The 21154-nt window shown below is 45.7% G+C and overlaps 1 protein-coding gene across 1 annotated transcript in view; it reads left to right on the top strand.

Moving 5' to 3' along the window:
* NDUFV1 (NADH:ubiquinone oxidoreductase core subunit V1) overlaps positions 1-20315 on the top strand; it is a 45560-nt gene extending 25245 nt beyond the window's left edge. The window contains exons 6-11 of the mRNA XM_086953303.1: positions 5979-6168; positions 12051-12263; positions 12832-12998; positions 15404-15485; positions 16760-16905; positions 19242-20315. Coding sequence (XP_086809429.1) covers positions 5979-6168; positions 12051-12263; positions 12832-12998; positions 15404-15485; positions 16760-16905; positions 19242-19325 — 882 coding nt within the window. The 3' untranslated portion in view covers positions 19326-20315. The remainder of the gene's footprint in view (positions 1-5978; positions 6169-12050; positions 12264-12831; positions 12999-15403; positions 15486-16759; positions 16906-19241) is intronic.
* The last annotated feature ends 839 nt before the right edge of the window (positions 20316-21154 follow it).

The following is a 21154-nucleotide window of genomic DNA, read 5'->3' as shown; positions in this document are numbered from 1 at the left end:
AGTGGAGACATGGATACTGTAATAACAAGAAAGTCCTCTGGAAAAAGGCACTCCGTGAATACAAATCTGCCATCACAGAGAGCAAAGCGAATTACTACTGCTCCACCATAGCTAATGCGGCTAACAGTCCTAAGAGCATATTTCAGATCCTGGACAATATTTTACATCCTGACTGCGCCAAAAACCCTATCTCTCCATCTCAGACCCTCTGTGATAGCCTCGCTCAGTTTTTCACTGACAAAATTGAGACTATCATAAATAACTTAGCCACGCCCCCGCCACACATCCATCCCACCTCTCCCGAAGTTAGCCCCATCAATCCTGACTCCTTGAAGTCAGCCTGCCCTCCCACGAACAGGCTCCGCGCTTTCCCCCTTCTCTCTCAAACTGAATTCGACAAAGTGGCACAAGGCATCACCTCTGGATCTCCCCTTGACCCTTTGCCTCCGAAAATTTGGAAAGCATGTGGACACGAATTATTCCATACCCTCCGGATGATTTGTAATCAATCCCTTAGCTGTGGCTTCGTCCCCACCTCCTGGAAGCAAGCGCTCATCACCCCGCTTCTGAAGAAACCCACGCTCAATCCAGAATGCTTGTCCAATTTCCGCCCCATATCACTTCTGCCATTCCCGGTGAAGGTGCTGGAACGTTGGGTCAGTAACTGCCTCTCAACCCATCTCGAGCAGCACCACATTCTGGACGAATTCCAATTTGGTTTTCGCCCAGCCCATGGCACCGAAACCGCTGTGCTCACCACCATGGAGGAGCTTCGAATGCGCGCAGACAGGGGCCAAGCTGTGGCCTTGATCCTATTAGACCTGTCTGCCGCATTCGATACTGTCAACCATGGGATTCTGCTCGAGCGGCTGAGAGAGGCAGGGATCGACGGCACGGCCCTGATCTGGTTCCACTCCTACCTCAGTGACAGAAAACAGGCTGTATCCCTCCCCCCTTTCCAATCGGCCTTCTCCCCTGTCCCTCACGGTGTTCCTCAGGGCTCCTCCATCAGCCCGATATTATTTAATGTTTACTTGAAACCTTTGGTCACTCTAATTAAATCACACAACATGACCACAGTAAACTACGCAGACGATACTCAGCTCCTTCTTTCTTGGGAGGGCGAAGATTCCATCCCCTTAGAAGCTTTCCACAACTGTCTAAGAGACACCGCAAGCTGGCTGCACAGAAACTCCCTCCAGTTTAACTCCTCGAAAACCGAGGTTTTGTTCTGCCCCGCGAGCCGTATACCGCGCCCTCTGCCTGCTGAGTTCTGGCCCCCGGAAAACTCTAACAACCCGCCACCGGTCACCAGTGTTCGCAACCTGGGCGTCATGCTTAACCACCAACTAAGCATGGAAACGCAGGTTTCAAGAACAGTCGCTACCTGCTCAGGCCTCATGCGCTCATTGCGCAAAGTCCTGCCTCTACTACCATCTTCTGCCCGAGCACTGATAGTCAGGTGCACTATTCTTAGTCGCCTAGACTATTGTAATGCGCTGCTGTTTGAATCCCCTGTGACACTACTGGACAGACTCCAACGAGTTCAGTCGGCAGCAGCCAAATTGGCCCTTGGGTGGACCAGGAGATCCTCGGCCACTGCAGCACTGGCCGAGCTGCACTGGCTGCCGTTGAAGCAACGCATTGCCTTTAAAGCCCTTTGCCTGGTCTTTAAGGCACTACACGGTGCCGGACCCAGGCCTCTCCAACGTCTGTTCTCATGGTATACTCCCACCAGAACACTTAGGTCCACAACTGCCTGCCTTGTGAAAGTGCCCAGATGTAAGAAGGCCAGGACTGGGGGAAGATCGTTCAGAGTAGCTGCTGCCAAGCTGTGGAACAGTCTGCCTGTCGATATTCGTCAAATCCCTCACCTCCTTCCCTTCAGAAAACGAATTAAAACCTGGCTCTTTCCTCCGTCCCTTTAAATCCCCAACCACAGTTCAACCCCCGTCTAAGAACCTCTAGGAGTAGCCAACAGCGCCAGGATACCTGCCAGGTGACAGTCGCGCTCTATAAATATTTTAAATAAATAATAAATAATGTGTGTGATGCATGTATTTTTGGTGTAAGATCTGTTTTTATTATCTGTGTAATCATCTTTGGTTGTTATTACTTTTTTTATTCTAATTTTGCATTTTTGGTTCCATAGTGCGATGTGGGTACATAGGGGAATAGGGTGAGAAGTTATTTAATTGCCTCAAATTGTAAAGCGCTCTGATATCCTTCGGGATCAAGTTCGCGCTATATAAAACTTTATAAATAAATAAATGACAGTGGAGTTGCTGTTTGCTGAAAAACAGGAAGCGAGAATGGAATAGAACAGATGTTCTTTTCAGTTTCAACTTTTTTAGCGATTGTCACCATGTTGAGGCTTTGATGTTCCTCTTTGCATTTCCTACCATTAGTTTTTGTAGCTTTTTACTTCCAAAGCAGATTAACAAAAGGCATCTCTTATAAAGACCTCAATGTAATAAAAACGTTGAAGGACATTTTACCAAATATGTTCTGAGATTCTGTTTGTTTATTTTAACACCATTTTAAATTGCTGAACTATTAGTACAGTTCATGAAGTATGTCTTTTATGTCTTTTACAGCCACCATCTCTCACTTGTCTTTCTCTGAGTATGTTGTATTCCTTAAACATCACCGTCATTGGTTCTCTTTCAAACTTGTTTGTTCTGCTCCTCGTTGTGTTGCAACTTTGCTCTGTGTCTCGTGCTCTATATCCCAATTTCCTCCCTACATTTCAGTTGAAATGTAATGCCCACCAAACCCCTTTATATACTTCCTTGCTTCATACTTTTTTAGGTCTCGTAGCGAAAACAGCGCGTAAGCGCTGTGTCTCGCCAGAGATCTTTTGTCACTGACTGTGCTTCCCAGGAGACAGTACCGGCTGCGCGCATTTCCTGTTGAAGGCGGCGATTTCCGCGGGCCACGCGCTCGCGAGCAGCTGCTGTCTCCTGAGAAGCTTCAAACACGCATGCGCATACACACACACACAGCTACCTTTTGTCTCCACCCGAGTCCTTCCTCCGAAAACAGAGCCCCACCAATACGAGAGCCGCCCACCCCCCTCCCCCAACAGATGCGCACCTCTAAAAACTCTCCAGCAAACGGGCCCCTTATGCCGTTGCTACTCCGCTAATCTTGTGGGAAATGCTCTTCACCTCGCTGATCTTCAATTGCCCACTATCCCGGCACCTCTCGCCCCCCTTCGCATGCCGCCCAGTGCCTCGCCCGCTCTCTCCTTTGCCCACTATACTGCACCCACCCCTCCCCCACCTCGCCTCACACTCTGTCTACGCCGCACCTCTTCTCCTGACAATTCCCCGAAGCGCCCATGCATGCACGCACATACATACACAAACACACACACGTGCGCACACACACACACACGTGCACCAAGGCCCCCCCATCGCACACATGCATAAACACACGAGCGCACCCGCCCCCCCACCCCCCTGCCGCCCCCCTACAAGTAAGGGCACTTACCGCCACTCCGGAGATCTGCAACCCCACGTCACCGCTGCTCCTCGGGCAAGGCATTCGTGGGTGCGGTCTTCGCGCACAAAGCGGAAGTCCCGCCCCCACCATAGCTTTCATTTTCAGGACTGGCGCGCGCCGTAGCGTCCTCCTCCGTGTCAGCAACTCGTGGCCCCTCGGAGCTTAGTGCCTTGCTGTGACACAACGGCGCTCATTACCGGCGTCCACAGACACCTCCTGCTCCACTCGCAGACAAAAAACATAATCGTGCGAAAATGACCATGGCCGGCTCGATTCCTCACAGCGAAAACTCCGTGACCACAGTAAGAGCTCAGGATTTCAAGCGCTTCTTCTAGTTCCCTTTGTCCCCTGTTTCCCCTCCCTTTGCTCTATTCTCTATGCAGCAGACTATTGAGGACAGTATCTCTCTCTCTACATATTTTAGTCTGTGTATCTTTGTCATCATTGAGCTCCATGTTTGTTGGATGTTGTATACATATGCACTGTTTGAAACTTATACAGAATTAACAACAAAAAAAGAGATGTGACATTGTTGAACAATTTTTAAGTTGGACAGATAATTTATAGCGCGACTGCAAACATCCACAGAACCGATATTTTTCAGGCTGTGAAAGCCAGCCAGAGTTCTGAATGAGAATTAAAAGGGTGCCTTTCGCCTTTGTCAACAGTTTGAAGCTGCCACAACATTTATTCTCACAGGACTTTAACATCTGCACGTGAACTGCTGGATTCCGTGAGTTTTGGCATCGACTCTAGAAATATTCTCTTGCCCCAAAGTTGATTTGTATCATTATTAGTCAAAGATCTCCAACCCTTTTGTTTAAATAAAAATAAAAAATTGATATAGTAAGGTCTACTTATGTTCAATGAAAATCATCCCAAGCTTCTCACACATTATAAGCATTACAACAGTGATCGCTTAAGACAAGATTCCTTCGGGGCCTTTGCATGCAAGATTACCTTAGTGACGACCTTAGTGAATCAGACCAGGTCAACCAGCGCAAATGTTGAAAAAAAGCTTCATCCGTTTTAATTTTGAATGCCTCTACGTGCCCTACCAGCCAAATATACAGTGCTGCCTGACACCTAGGATTAGTAACAGGACTTCCCAATGCAGCAGGAATGAACATTTAACGATTGGATTTAAATATGTTTTTTTTATCTCCAAACATAAGCTTATCAGTTCCAAAAACACACATTTTACTTTTTAAATATGTGGTTTAAAATGTTTGAAACCTACCTAATTCAACCGAACAAAAGCCTTTCATTCTTTAGGTTGGGCTGCACTTAGGGTAGCTACTCCCAGGTAGGCGGAGAGCTGCCAGTAGCTCCCGAACTACCCGACAGACCCTGTTATAATGTCACTATACCAACGAATAACAGGTAATATATACTCTTTGACGTGTTAGTTTCCATAGGATTACATATGTGCTGATCCAAACACTAGGCCATGGCTGCAAGTGTTTGTAGAACTCTTGCAGTGATGCTTTTTGAAAGTTTTGCATGTATGAATTACACTATACTGCTGGTTAAATTACTTAAATCCGGCTCACTGAGCGCTTGGTGCACCAGTGAATGCAAAATGAACTAAGCACAGCAGCAGGGATTATTGGAAACTGGGCTGCATCTGAACAGGTGGTGTCTTCTGTTTTCACGAAATAATGCTCCATTTGTTAAATGCATGCTGAGGCTGACTTGTTTTTGAAAATATTATCACAGAGCTTAACTTTACAAAGCAATTTTTTGTTGATAATGAGTCATGAGGTTACCAGTAACTTTATAGAAATGTTATTCACGGACAGGGTGTGGTTGGATGAAACTGGGCAGTGTTGGAGGAATGTAAATGGATTATCCTTTTTCAGAGTCCATTTTGAAGCATTTGCGAAGTAGTAGAAGGCGTTGCAAGGAATATGTAAAGTTGAAGGACAGTAAAGATTTGTGGGGTTCTGAATGTCCCAGTAGGCCTGAAAGTATTTAGACAGTTTTAATTGACTATGGGTGACTTTAAGACAACAAGCATTTGCAATGCAATAGGTCTCGCATTTACGCGAGTTTAAGCTACTGGCATTGTGAATGACAATGCCTTTTATTTATGTTTTGAAAACGAAAACATAAATAAAAGGCATTGCCATTTACAGTGCCAGTAGCTCAAACTCGAATAAATACGAGACCTATTGCATTGCAAATGCTTGTTATATATTGTCTCTTTATTTCCTTCTTTTGTTTTTTACACATTTACAAAATGTCACTGTTTTCTGCTTGGTCAGACTTGGCACTCACGTTTTCTAAATTTCCACCTGCATTCCCTAAAATCTGTTTGCCCGCCACCCCGCTTTTATTATATTTATTTTTTTACTTGTCTTAAGTCTCCATGGAATATCCTTTTTCTTCCCCATCTGAGATTTGTACTCTTGTTTTTTTCTCTTCCTCCACCATGTTTTTTCTTCTTTTGTTCTTTCTCCCTCTTATAGGTAGCAATCCGTGAGGCCTATGAAGCTGGCCTCATTGGAAAGAACGCCTGTGGTTCTGGCTATGACTTTGACGTCTTCGTCATGCGCGGGGCAGGTGCCTACATCTGCGGTGAGGAGACAGCACTTATAGAGTCGCTTGAGGGGAAGCAGGGCAAGCCACGCCTAAAGCCCCCATTCCCTGCTGATGTTGGTACGTCCCACATTGAACTTTTCCTTGTTGTTCTATTATTTTGCTTGTTTATAGTGCAATTTTACAGGCTCTTCATGTGGGCGAAGGGGGTGCAGACAGAAATTAAGAAAAAGGCCAGTGGTGGAGGGGTTGGAGGAGTGGGGACAGTAGCTTGAGTTTTGCCTCTGGCTGGAAAGATTCAGCACATGGAACCTGGAGCAGATGTGGGTTGGTGGTCCACACCCAAGACAGAATGGAAAATCTCCTGAAAGACAATATATTGTATTTGCACAGTTCAGGTAGATTGAAATATGTTGTGTAACATCGTTTTTGGAGCATCGTTTTTGGCACTTGTGTAAACTACCATTGTGACTGCATTAGGAACTGATGTCTTTACGCAAGTGAGAACTGTACACACTGCCCATCAATGCCAAATCCAGTGCTAGCTTCTTATGCTGTCTACCAGTAGCACCTTTTACTACTGTTCACCAGTGCCAGCTCTACACGCTGCCAGCCACTGTCAGATCCTCATGGTGAGCCCTAGTGCATGTTTATTACACTGCTCACAAGTGCCAGTTCTTCACGCTGTCCACTCATCATTATGCCTGCCAGTCCTAGTTTCCCACCCAGCCCACTTGTGCCAGCTCCTCACAATGTTCACTAATAAAAGGCTGACCACCAATGGCAGCGTGACCTCCTTATAAAAGAATCTACTCACACTGCTCACCAGTGCCAGCTCCTCACGCTGCCCATCATTGTCAGCTTGTCCTCCTGCCACCGGTGCCAGCTCCTCACACTGCCCATCATTGTCAGCTTGTCCTCCGGCTCACCGGTGCCAGCTCCTCACGCTGCCCATCATTGTGAGCTTGTCCTCCTGCCACCGGTGCCAGCTCCTCACACTGCCCATCATTGTCAGCTTGTCCTCCGGCTCACCGGTGCCAGCTCCTCACGCTGCCCATCATTGTCAGCTTGTCCTCCTGCTCACCGGTGCCAGCTCCTCACGCTGCCCATCATTGTCCGCTTGTCCCCTGGCTCACCGGTGCCAGCTCCTCACGCTGCCCATCATTGTCAGCTTGTCCTCCTGCCACCGGTGCCAGCTCCTCACACTGCCCATCATTGTCAGCTTGTCCTCCGGCTCACCGGTGCCAGCTCCTCACGCTGCCCATCATTGTCCACTTGTCCCCTGGCTCACCGGTGCCAGCTCCTCACGCTGCCCATCATTGTCAGCTTGTCCTCCTGCCACCGGTGCCAGCTCCTCACGCTGCCCATCATTATCAGTTTGTCCTCTGGCTCACCGGTGCCAGCTCCTCACGCTGCCCATCATTGTCAGCTTGTCCTCCGGCTCACCGGTGCCAGCTCCTCACGCTGCCCATCATTGTCAGCTTGTCCTCCTGCTCACCGGTGCCAGCTCCTCACGCTGCCCATCATTGTCAGCTTGTCCTCCGGCTCACCGGTGCCAGCTCCTCACGCTGCCCATCATTGTCAGCTTGTCCTCCTGCTCACCGGTGCCAGCTCCTCACGCTGCCCATCATTGTCAGCTTGTCATCCGGCTCACCGGTGCCAGCTCCTCACGCTGCCCATCATTGTCCACTTGTCCCCTGGCTCACCGGTGCCAGCTCCTCACGCTGCCCATCATTGTCAGCTTGTCCTCCTGCCACCGGTGCCAGCTCCTCACGCTGCCCATCATTATCAGCTTGTCCTCTGGCTCACCGGTGCCAGCTCCTCACGCTGCCCATCATTGTCAGCTTGTCCTCCTGCCACCGGTGCCAGCTCCTCACGCTGCCCATCATTATCAGCTTGTCCTCCTGCCACCGGTGCCAGCTCCTCACGCTGCCCATCATTATCAGCTTGTCCTCTGGCTCACCGGTGCCAGCTCCTCACGCTGCCCATCATTGTCAGCTTGTCCTCCGGCTCACCGGTGCCAGCTCCTCGCGCTGCCCATCATTGTCAGCTTGTCCTCCTGCTCACCGGTGCCAGCTCCTCACGCTGCCCATCATTGTCAGCTTGTCCTCCTGCTCACCGGTGCCAGCTCCTCACGCTGCCCATCATTGTCAGCTTGTCCTGCTCACCGGTGCCAGCTCCTCACGCTGCCCATCATTGTCAGCTTGTCCTGCTCACCGGTGCCAGCTCCTCACGCTGCCCATCATTGTCAGCTTGTCCTGCTCACCGGTGCCAGCTCCTCACGCTGCCCATCATTGTCAGCTTGTCCTCTGGCTCACCGGTGCCAGCTCCTCACGCTGCCCATCATTGTCAGCTTGTCCTCTGGTAAATAATGTGTTATCAAAAGGACTTTGATGACATCCCTTAGGCACTCAAGTAGGTGTAATCCTCCAAAAGATTCAATAGAAGATAAGTATTTTCAACTTAGTTTATTTTTTATTTTTTTATGTTTCTGTTTTGATTGATGAATTTCAATTTCAAAAGATATATTCAATGCCGTAATGCATATTAATATTCACATTCCATATTAATATTCCTGCTCCAATGCATTTCGGGCTACCAGCCCTTCATCGGGGAGCCTATACAAACAAAAGACGAACATATTTGTAACATGTTGACGACTATTTGTCAAGTGTGATAAAAAGAAATAGACCCTTAGTCCAAGATATTCACCAAATAACGTGAAAAAATGCAACGATTAATGTGGAAAATACAATAGTATTGCCAAATACCCGATGCTTAACCTCAAGGTGACTTGTAAATGATTACCGTCGGTTAGTCCGAGTGAACTTAACAAAGCGTTAAACGACGTGCCTCGCTAGTGCCTTGGAATACGAAAGAGTGATGGGAAGTGAATAAAGTCAACGAAGATTAAATGCGTGCTGAGTAAGCAATGCTCGAAGTTCTAAAGCGGCAAAAACTTACTTTTTGGCGAGGTTCGCAGCGTTTCAAAAGCGCCGACCGAAGACCGGCATGTTAATCCGGAAATGCGGTGGTGGGGTTAATGAATAATCGTGAATGGTTAGTGTGAGACACGTGACCGCGAGTGGTGGCAAGTAAAAGCGGACTGAAAAAAGGGTAGTGCTAATGTATGAAATAATAAAATACAGCGTAAAGTAAACATAATCAATTCTCTAAACAAAGATATGTAGCAAATGCTAACATTATGTGCAGTAATCAGGTAAAGTTAACAAATGTCTATACATAAAAAGAACCACGCTGTGGAGATCAGGTCAGAACGGGGGGGCACCCTCTGGTGCTTTCATTCAGTTAGTGATGTTACAGGTAACATGAAAATTCGATCCGTTCATTTAAGCCAAAGGGCTTGATCGAGTTTAATTTATAAATCCAGAAATTTTCTCTCTGTAGTAGCGCCCTGTTATTGTCTCTTCCTTCTATTTTATGAATAATTTCCAGTGCCATGAATTTTAGTTGGGCTATGGTGTGGTTAGACTCCAAAAAATGTGTCGCTATGGATGATTTGAGATTCTTAGTTCGAATGTTCGATTTATGTTCATTGACGCGGGTTTTCAACTTGCGCTCCGTTTTGCCCACATATACCTTCCCACATGGGCATTTAAGTAGGTAAATTAAGTTGTTGGAGTCACATGTAGCTGTGACTTTCAAGTTGATATTGTAACCTTTCATGGGGTGTGATAGTTTGTTGCCTGTGATTACATTGTGGCAATTATTGCAGTTATTGCATGGTCTGGTACCTTTATAGATCACTGTTTGTTCTGTAGGATGTTTGAGAATTTCACCCAGGTTTTTGCCCCTTGTGTGTGCAAATATTGGTTTAGCTTCAAACATGTTGTTAAAGTCTGTCTCTAGTTGTAACATTGGCCAATGTCTTAGGACAATCCTTTTGTATGTTAAGCTAGCATTGGAATATTTGGAAACAACGACCATCCGGTCATTTTCTTTTTTCTTGCTTGATGGTAGTAAAAGTTCTTGTCTATGCAGATTTTTCACTTCATTTTTGGTTTTTTCCAGTAAATCATCTGTGTATTCTCTCGCTTTGAAGCGGTTGATCATTTCATCCATTCTACTTTCCAGCACTGTAGGGTCCGAGGTGATTCGTTTTACTCTTAACAATTGAGATTTAGGTAGGTGATTTTTTAGAGATGGCTGATGAAAACTCGAATAATGTAACATGTTGTTACGGTCAGTTGATTTTCTGAAGATATCTGTCATGATTTGGTCATCTTTTATGGTGATGCGAACATCCAAGAAGGTTATTGTGTTTGAGTCAATGGTCCAAGTGAACTGAATGCGCTGATTGACTGAGTTCAAAGTGGTTAATGCAAGTTCCAAATTAGCGCGTGAGTCTTTCCACAAGATAAATAAATCATCTATGTAGCGTACATACATCCTTAAATGATTTTTCCACAATGGGTTCTGCCAGATGTTGTTGTTCTCAAACTCTCCCATAAAAATATTCGCGTATACTGGGGCAGCCGAATTACCCATGCTGGTGCCCACTAGTTGCAAGAACCAGTTGTCTTTGTAGGTGAAGTAGCTGTGGTAAAGTGTGAACATTGTTAATTCCATCAGGAATAAGTTTGAGAATAACAACATCTGGCAGAACCCATTGTGGAAAAATCATTTAAGGATGTATGTACGCTACATAGATGATTTATTTACCTTGTGGAAAGACTTGCGCGCTAATTTGGAACTTGCATTAACCACTTTGAACTCAGTCAATCAGCGCATTCAGTTCACTTGGACCATTGACTCAAACACAATAACCTTCTTGGATGTTCGCATCACCATAAAAGATGACCAAATCATGACAGATATCTTCAGAAAATCAACTGACCGTAACAACATGTTACATTGTCAGCTTGTCCTCTGGCTCACCGGTGCCAGCTCCTCACGCTGCCCTGGGGCAGCCATCTCCCTGCTGGATTTACTTTTGGATTTGCACAGCAGGGGTTAGCCGCAAAGCCAAGATCAGTCTCCATCTAGCCACAGTTGTCAAAAATCTCACATGTGATTGACAGGATTACAAATCAATGAATCATGACGTTAAACAGCAGCAATATCCAAAAGTGTTAACCCTTTCAAACCCACGGAGCACCCTGAGTAAAGTTGTTTTAATGCATAATCTATTTTAATGTTTGATGTAAATCAGTTTTGGGTGTATGCACAAGCAAATTTTTCTATGTAAGTTGAAATACTATAATACATCTTTTATCAACGTGTCCTCAACGTTTTACCTTTTTTCACTCTGCAAGAAAACTTGCCTAGTCGGACATCAGCTGACCACACCAAGCGATTGTCAAATGTGGTGCATTTTCCCCCATCTGGTAAATTAAGAGGAATCAGAATGTCCTTTGAAGGTAAAGTGTGTCTGAACCATAAGTAAACAACTTGGAAAAGGAAGTGTTTATTGCGCCGGGCCAAGGCATCCCAAGAGAAGTAGGATCTCGACCAATGCTTCATTACTTTGGTACCCGCAGAGCTTTGAGGTTGAGCACTTATCCCACAACGCCAGGAGCAGGTTGCAAAGTGTCTGTGGGCCAAAGTAGAGCAATTCTAGCGCAGTAGCGAAAAATCGGCACTATTGGCCTTGCCAGTGCTTGTTCAGTGCTCTTTCTACATCCCTGTAATTATTTCTTTAGTTATGGAAGCAAAAGCAATATTGTAGGTTCTTAAAGTTGCCTATGTGCTTAATTTGAAATAAAAAAGGGTACTTTTATTTTGCTTTTGTGCATTTATTTTTAATTTTTTATTTTAAGCAGAACATTTATTGTGTCCTGCCAAAGTGAGGCTCAGGAGCCAACAACCAGTGGTCAAGTTATTTTACATTTTGACTTAGACCAGTTGATGATGATATGTGTTTATTTTTCTGTAGTCGCAAATACTGAGTGCTTTCCATTCCAAATAACTGTTCGTCATTGTCCTCAAAGTAGTTTTCCAAGCAACCTGAAACCCCATGTATTTCTCTTCTCTTTGCGTAGGTGTCTTTGGCTGCCCCACCACCGTGGCCAATGTGGAGACTGTTGCCGTAGCTCCCACTATCTGCCGTCGTGGCGGGGCCTGGTTTGCAGGCTTTGGTCGGGAAAGGAACTCTGGCACCAAACTATTTAACATCTCTGGACATGTCAACAAGCCATGCACTGTGGAAGAAGAGATGTCTATCCCACTGAAGGAGCTGATCGAGAGGCATGCTGGTGAGTGCACCTACAGCTTCACGACTGAACGTCTGTCTAGACCTGAAAACCTGCAGCTCTTACAGTGTACTACTACATTTGGGGGACACATCAGATTGAACTGTTCTAATTCTCAAAACACACACATGGCTTCTTGTCCCCAATTTGCAGAACCCACTGATTTTCTAGTACAGACTCTTAGCAAAGTTCTGTCGTTGCACCTCAATGCTGGCTGTCCCATCCTGACTATTCCTGTTCTAAAACCCACAGCGGAACCTCCAGTGTGACTTCAGCGCACTGCTGAGATCTTCTCCTCTAAGGGTGCCCACACCGCTGTACCAAGGCAATGCTATACTTAACTAAAGCACCTCACAGTTCCAGTTCTGTGACTCGCTCACTTTCACTTACAACACCTGACATCTGACGTGTGCATCCCCCGTGCTCTTTCACTAGAGGGACCCACACCCGTATTGTCACTGCACTTTAGGCCTTATCTGCTGTATCTTTTTTCTTGTCTTCACTAGTCGCACGTCTCTAGATTTGATAAGATTCCCTTTTTTAATGTGGCTTTGATTCTTTCTCCTTCCAGGGGGGGTGACCGGAGGCTGGGATAACCTTCTAGCAGTCATCCCTGGGGGCTCGTCCACACCTCTTATTCCCAAGTCTGTCTGTGAGACGGTGATGATGGACTTCGATGCGCTGGTACAGGCTCAGACTGGCCTCGGGACGGCAGCTCTCATTGTTATGGATAAATCGGTAAGGACTGAATTTGTCGTATTATTTAATGATAATCCCTAAACATACATAACATAACGTGTATGTGTAAAGAGCACGTTCACCCAGAGGTCTCTTGGCGCTGAATAACAGATGTTTATTGTTACTCAACTCAATGGTACTCATTTTATCGACCTCGAATGGATGAAAGGCTGAGTGGACCCGCCGGGATTTGAACCTGTGACCATGAGGTCGAACACAGGCCCCTGTAGTGGATACATTATTCAACTGAGCCACCTGACCCGGCATGCATGTGTTTGCCGGTCCCCTCCTCATTTTTGTTGCTTCGATTATTCTATTTCTTTGTTACTCTGATACTGCTGTTTGAACCCTTTGTCCCTCCTTGTTGCTACTTGTACCCTCTCCCTCGCCCATCCTTCTGTGCTGCTGCTTGCACCCTCCCACTCACCTGTGTTGCTGAATGGTCCCTCCCATCCCTCTGTGTTGTTGTGTGTCCCACTTCTCACTCCATCTGTAAATTTGTTTGAGCAGCGCAAGTATCTCAGTGAATCGACACCCTACTATTGTCAGATAAGCGAACTTGATACAGGTAATAATGAAGGCTGCACAAGGGCACACAATGCTGCCTTGAGTAGGCGAGATCGCATGCCAGTTCTCCTGGCCCTTCAGTGATTGCTCACCCCTACTTCTGAAAGGGAATATTATGATGAAAGGGTATCTGTGCACGTAAAGACTACTGCTGGGTCATTATAAGATGATGGTATATTTTCTATTGGTCCCCTAATGATTTGGGTGGGATCACAGAAGTATTTAAGAGAGCAAAGCGGTGTCATTCAGTGTGCACGGTCTTCTATAAAGGACCACCTAAGGCCTCAGTCATCACAGAAATACAAAACAAATTTGCTTGCTTTTCTGTAATATTTTAATATTTAGCAAAGCATATCAAGTGTGCAGAAAGTTGGTCCCCAGTATTGTCTGCTGCCCTCTTCATAAGTACCTTGTACATGGAGCGGTCATCTAGGGGTGAGGGCCTTGAGGGGTATTTCATGACTTCTTCCTCAGGGCATTCAGGGTTCAGATCCTGCCACATGTCTTCGTGGTGACCCAGACCCTCAAGTACAGTGGATTCATCTTCATTGTAATCGAGGATTTCCTCCTGTTCCTCTTCATGTGCCTACGTTGATTAGGGTACTTCGATGTCCAGTTGATTCGGCTCTGTTTCCCTCTGCTCTACGGGTTTTGGTTGGATGTGAAACTCTTTTAAAGGGTCACTGAAGGTTCCCTTTTGGAAGTGTCGATATTTTGACTTTGAGGGATGCAGCTCTTTCACCTTCGGCTCCTTGTCCTTTACACCTTCGGTGTGCCTGCCAGCATTGAGGGTTGGTTAGAAGGCATCCCTCATTGGTGTCTTTTGGTCCACACCCGGGCAGCTCTTTTTGTTTATGCTATCCTCCGCCTATTAAGTGTTTTGACGTTGAGGCGGCCTTTGAAAACTTGGATTCCTGTGCCTTTTGGGGTCTTAGTTACTTTTTTCTGCTTCTTTTTGGCGTCTCTCACCGCCCTTCTTACTACCTTCAATGACTCTTTCCTCAATGTCCAACTCTCTTTCTGCTGGCTTGGCTTCTCAACGTTCTCCTCTTCCTCTTTACTGGAGAAGCCCAGGTCCTTCAGGGACTCCTGTGTCCATGGAGTATCGGCTGTGGCCTGGTGTGGTAGGACCTATTTGAGTCTCGCTTTCAACTCTTTGGGACAAGTTCTGTGCAGGCCTTTCAGTCATCTTGGTCCTTCAAGAGACAAAAGTTGTGCTGATCTTTCTGCGTGACTTGTGATGGCAGTTGGGGCAGGATTTAAATGGGGTGTCCTCCATGTGCCCTCACTGCCACCCTCCTCTGTTATCCAACCCCGTGGTGTTCATCGCCAGGCTCCACCCATAGGGTTTGAGAAGGTTCCCCTCCTCTGCTGTTGGACCTTTTGTAGACCTCTGTTTTCGGTGGATAAACCTCGGTTTTCAGTGGCTTCTTAGAATTCTTCGGATCTCCTCCACCTTGCTTTGAGACCCAATGGCAGAAGAAAGAATCTTAAGATGGTGACCACGCACAGGAATCTCTGGGACGCACATCTTGCATGGCACAGAGAATGGACTTACTAGCAAGAGAGAGAACGAAGAAACACTGTTCTGGACCCAACTCCTAGATGGCAGAATATATGCGGAGCATGTGAATCTAGAAAAGGATTCATGCTGTATAGTTGCTGTTAAAGGTAAATAACTTTACTTTGTGCCTACCTGGAGCCCTACCTGCAGATTTTGCTGATGTTTTACATTTTGTGTTTTCTTCATTGTACGTCTGTTTTCATGCCTCCTGCTATCTGCTGTATTTTCTGTACAATATCCTTATTTTACGGGTCCCTCTCCCTTCCTTCCACAGACTGACATTGTCAAAGCCATTGCTCGCCTGATCGAGTTCTACAAGCATGAGAGCTGTGGGCAGTGCACTCCGTGCCGCGAGGGTAGGTTGCCGGTGGTCTCTCCTGGGGGCATTGATGCATGTCTTGAGATGGGTGAATACCCTACCTGGGTCAGTAGTTGGTACAGAGAAGCACAGGTTGCAGTGACTTTCAGAGACATGAGGGTGTGCGCAAAGTGAGCGAGGCATGAGTGCAGGGACAGAGGGTAATGTACTCTCTGGCTCTTGAAATATCGTTCACCACAGGCTGGGGTAGTATTATTCTTGCATATTAGGAACATACACTATGCCAACTGCCTTACCTCATCACTGTGTTCATTTAATAAGTATGTCCCATCTATGAGACTGCTATATCTACCTAGTCCTCGAAATAAAAGCTTTCATATTCCTTGCTGTAAACTGTGTCATTTTGTTTGAAAAAACGTTGGAGCTAATTCAGTTTGGTTTTCCTGATGAGGACGATGACTTCAATCTTTCAAGGGTTCTTCTTGAGGTGGCTCGAGGTAATGTGAAAAGGGACCCGAACCACTGGAACCTATCCCACCCACCATCTAACTCACTGCCTCTGTGCCCTCCACATTCCCTCTCTGCGGTTACTCGTCCAGCTCAATCCCCTCACTCCAACCCTAGGGCTGTTGAACTCCCTTGGTCTTGCTCAGTTCCAGCAGACCTTTTCCTCCTACTGTCTGCCCCTTCTACCCATCGACCATGATCCACTGAGACTGCCCTCCCTCCCTCCCTCTTGCTTGCATTGACGCCCAGGGCTACTATTGGGTTCCATTGGATATACAAGACTGTACATACAAAAGTGAAGAATAAGACCTTGTTCCGGGTTATGAAACTCATTCGGTGTTCGTTTAAGCCATGCACAAGGTTTACGTCTTCTCTCGAACTCTCTGGGAGCTGATAACAAATGCAGTCTGTGTTTGTAAAATGAGACCTCCTAAAAAAAAACTGCTATAATCTACCCCTTTGCACCTCCACAGTTCATGGATTATTTCACTACCTCATAACGCATCAACCGTCCACGACCCACCTTCCTCTCCTATCACTCACTGACTGGCTGCTGGTCTGTGACACTCTACAGCACTCCGCTGCCTTTTGGCTTGTTTCATGCTATAGAAATGCCATATACATATATAGGTGCAAAGACCACGCCTGCTGGCCATGTCACTGATTCCTCGTCTTCCCCTTTTTATATATAATATGACTGTTTTTGTTGTTTCTCATTCTCCATGTCTCTTTCCCTCACTTTATCTAGTATTCACTTGGTACCCTTTATTTCATTGATGGTTGCAACCATCCTCTTCCTTACAGGTGTGGACTGGATGAACAAGGTCATGTGGCGCTTTGTCCAGGGCAATGCACGCACTGATGAGATAGACATGCTATGGGAAATCAGCAAACAGATCGAAGGACACACCATCTGTGCACTGGGAGATGGTGCCGCCTGGCCTGTACAGGTAATTGAGTGCCTTCCAGCTGATTGCAAAATTCTTGCAGCTGTGTCTCGGTATTGCGTTCCGGTGGGATACATAGAGGCGGTTCCTGAATAGTCTTGGAAATCCAGGGTAAAGTGCTTCATTGAGATTTGGAGGCGAACAACCAATGCGGCTCATCTGGGTGTAGGAAGATTGGAGAGTGTTTGTGTTGGAAGGTTTGCGCGGTGGAGCGAATAGTTCTTGAGGAAGTCGGTCTGGAAGCTGCTGCCGTTATATGTGGATTGCTTATTCTCAATCCCTACAGAGGGGCACATTGTACACATGTTCAGCACTTGGTATCTGCCATGTTGGTATCAGATTATACCAAGGCTTCTAGTAGTGAGCAGGAAGAGGGTAGTGGCAAATAGGTAATGGAGGTCCCTGGCGGCAGTAGAGTGTAGTGTTTCTCTTGTGAAGAAGCTCTGAGTAAAGAAAAGATACCACAGTGCCATCATCACCAGGTTCATCAGCACTTCCCTACTCGCTGGACTTGCATCCCACAACTTAAAGAATCTGTCATCACACCATTTCCTAGAATTCTACTGCTGACTTAAGCTTCCCCGCCCTCTTCCCGATCGCCAACATCCTGGAAGCAGTATTTTCAACCCAACTCAACTCCTTTTAGGAAGCCAGCAACCTTCTCTGCAACTTCTAGTTGTGCGTCTCCCACTAGGAGACACCTGAACATTAGGACAGAACTTCTCAGCCAGGACAGTGCTCAGAGCTGCGTTTTGATTTCCCTCGACCTGTCTGCTGCTGTGAACTGTGAGCACAAAGTTCTTCTTTGCCAGCTGGAGGCTATATTTGGGCTGGAACAAGTTGTAATCCCGTGGTTCATGTCGTTCCTCTCAAACTGCTATCCGCTAACGCTCAGAACTTACCTATCTAGAATCAAATGACCTGTGGTGAGTCTCCAACATCCTCCATTTGACAGACCCTTTAACTTCTTTGTGGCCACCATTGCAATGATCTCTAACCAGTTACCTATACAATGACAAGATTCTGATGTATATTACACTCCAGAAAGAACCGAAGTACCTGTGCACGATTGTCTCCAGTACTTCCAAAAACAGACTGAGAACTGGCTCTGCATGAATGACACAATATGAGCGATTCGGATCATTGGCCCTGGTTAACTAAAGATACTTGGCCATGATCTGACCTCCTTCTCTCTGCACTTCTTCAGTCCCTGCTAATTTGGTCCACAATCTTCAACAGTTGCATCATTTCCTCTTCAGATTAATTCCATTAGCAAAAACATGCTTTTGTTTTTCCTCCTCCGTCGCCCCCGAGAAATACTCCCATTACTTTGACCTCGAGCTCGAATCAGCCCAATCACTCCTTCACTGGTGGCTATGAGGGGGGACTTCTTGCAAGTCATTAAGTAAGTTACAAGGTGCTCGGAGCTTCACATCACAGATCATCTGTGACACCAAATGCTTGAATCTCATGCCTCCACTGCACTGACTGCACATTGATTGAACGATTGTTTTCAAAACACTGCCTGGTCCACCAATCTTTCCACGGTGCTGCCCTGGGCTGTGGCTTCAGATTGGTCATTCCTTAGAGCCCCCCACATGCCAAGGTCTGCCTCCATAAAAGCACCTCAACCTGCACCCTTCTACAAAGAAGAGGTTTGGGGGAAGATTTCTACCCCTCCAAGCTTCATCCTTCTGGACCTCTCTCCCATGGCACCCATGCAATTGACCCTATGTCAGATCCTTTGGAAAGCAACTGAACACCCAGCATCTCCTCCTCAATGACTCTACTCCATGTGTTCTCTCTGTAGAATCATTTGGTCGTGTCAGCGTGTTAAACTAATTAAATTCAACCCAACATGATGCTGCAGGGGTTGCTCTTTGTAGTAATATGTACTCATTTGCTAAAATATTCAAATACCCTCTGCGCAGTACTTGTGAAACTTCCTCAGGCACTGTTTATTATCACTATCAGTTGGAAATGTTTCTAGTTGGTACCAAAACAGATATTTGAATGAATTCTTATTTGTTTAAATTAAAACACTATACTATATATTTGTGTTGCCCCCAAAAGGCAGAACTTAAAAGTTAACGTAAGGGCCCTAAACCTCAATGGCTGTGTTCATCAGAAAAAACTCATTCTTGTTGCAAGTGTTGCGTGTGCAGTATTAGATACATAGACTCTTTACTGTCTCATCTTCATCTGTACTGAACATTTCATAAGTTTTTAGATCCTGATCTCTGCCATTCATGTTTTTGGAGCTCTAGTGGTGTAATCCCTGCTAAGTTAGACTTCTTCCTCATGCAAATCTAATGTGAAACTTTTCACTTCTTTTGCAGGGTTTGATCCGACACTTCCGCCCTGTGCTAGAGGACAGGATGAAGCAGTACGAGATGACTAAGACCCAGCAAGCACGGGCATAAGGCAGCGATGCCCAAATGAGGCAGAAGCATTGAGACGATGCCCACTCCGCCATCTATCTGACCTCCCCCAGTTATTCATCGAAGAGCTGCTATTGCCCTCATTTGTTGTGCTTCTTTTATTTATCTTTTTCAAGGTATATGCATTTTCTACTTACGCAAGTTTACCTTTTGACCTGCATCAGTTAGGTGCATTTATTTCATGGTTGGGCGTTTTTACGGTTTTGCCTGGCTGTGCACAGACACTTTTCCATTTCTTGGGGTTTCCTCCTTTCTCTTCTCCTTAGGGACTGTATTGTGGCTGATCCATCGCTCCAGACATACAATGAATGCACATCTGATCACCAGTAGCATGGCAGATTAACGGTTGTGCACTTGATCGATGAAAAGGGAGCGAACTTTTCAGGAAAGCTATTTGTATGCTACACAACTGCGGGATGGCGAAAGAAAGCCATCAACACAAACCCTGGCTGCCTTTCCCTAGGATCCTGTTTCATCGTGTTCTTTGGGTTCATCCCTGCTGGAGGGACTGCTCTAAGAGCCTGTTTAATCGTGCTCTATGGGTCAGTCCCTCCTCCAGGCACTCCGGAGATTTCATTTTCTTTAGCCCCAAGTGTGCAAGGTTTCTATGCCTTGTGTCCGATCCAGGAGTCTGAACTCTACAGCGTCAGTGTCGAGTTCCAGGAGGTTTGAAATATACTGGATGAGTGTGACTTAATTTGGTTGTGTTTAAGTGCATTTATTATAAAGTAAGATCAAAGTCGTAAGACTTTTAAAACAGAAATATTACAAGCTGTTTCAACTATGGCAAAAAAGTGAAATTGCGAAAGTTATTATGTTTCTGTGGAGCAAGATCTTTCTGGATGTAGAAGGGGGCAGATCGTTGGTGACCAACTGGGAAGCAGAAGTCTGGTGGGACTGTACAGTGTCTAACTCTTGCCTCTGACTGTTGTAGATAGGGATTTAAAAATAAAAATATAATTTAAACTTTTATTAAAGTCTGCGTTCCTGTTCTCTGTCAAGTTAGCAAATTGAAATTGTCTTGTTCTCTTTGTGCTTCAAAATGTCACCAGTTTGTTGGGTTAATTGTAACGAATCTACAAAAAGCGCTGAACGCTGGTCCGTATTTTTTTTTAATTCAGTTGTATTTTAGTATTTGCAGTGGTTGCCTCCTCTGTAGTTACACCACACAGCCTTCACACGAGGTCTCAAGTTGTTCTAAATGCAAGAAAAGTGCATCTATGGCAACATTTGTTGCCTGTGTCCTAAAGAAGAATATAAAAGGATCGGGAGGTTGCAGTGCAGGCTCATTAACATTCTCCTTCAAGCTTTTAAATGTTTCTTCCTCATTTTTGCCACCAGCAAAAAGCACGTGTTTCATGTTAATTTAGTCAACATAGCTACCAACACAGAGTATTCAGAGGTGGATCTTCAATGGAGATTCCTTAGAGCTATTATATTCGGAGCATTCTTCGCACTCCTCAGTTGCATTCTGTCTAAAATGCCACTCTTAATTGATCCATTGGATTTGGACAAATAATGGTTTCCAATAATTCTACATATTGAATATGAAATGCACACATTCCAGTTTTTAAATAGGTTTCATTTTCTCTTAATATCTGTAGAACCAATTTCACATATTGTTGGTGTTATTCAATATTATCTTAATAAACCACGATAATGAAAAAAACTACATGATCCATTTAGAGATATAGATTGATACTCCTTGTATTTGAAATAGCATTTCTCTCACCAGCAGTAATGGATTAAGATATTGGATGTAGCACATTTGATACAGCCATAATCTATGCAAGGGCACCGACCATCATTAT

Source organism: Lissotriton vulgaris, chromosome 1_2 (assembly GCF_964263255.1).
Source record: "Lissotriton vulgaris chromosome 1_2, aLisVul1.2, whole genome shotgun sequence".
NCBI classification, from domain to species: Eukaryota; Metazoa; Chordata; class Amphibia; order Caudata; family Salamandridae; genus Lissotriton; species Lissotriton vulgaris.
The sequence above is the reverse complement of the archived record's forward strand: the minus strand, read 5'-3'. Positions and strand labels throughout refer to the sequence as shown.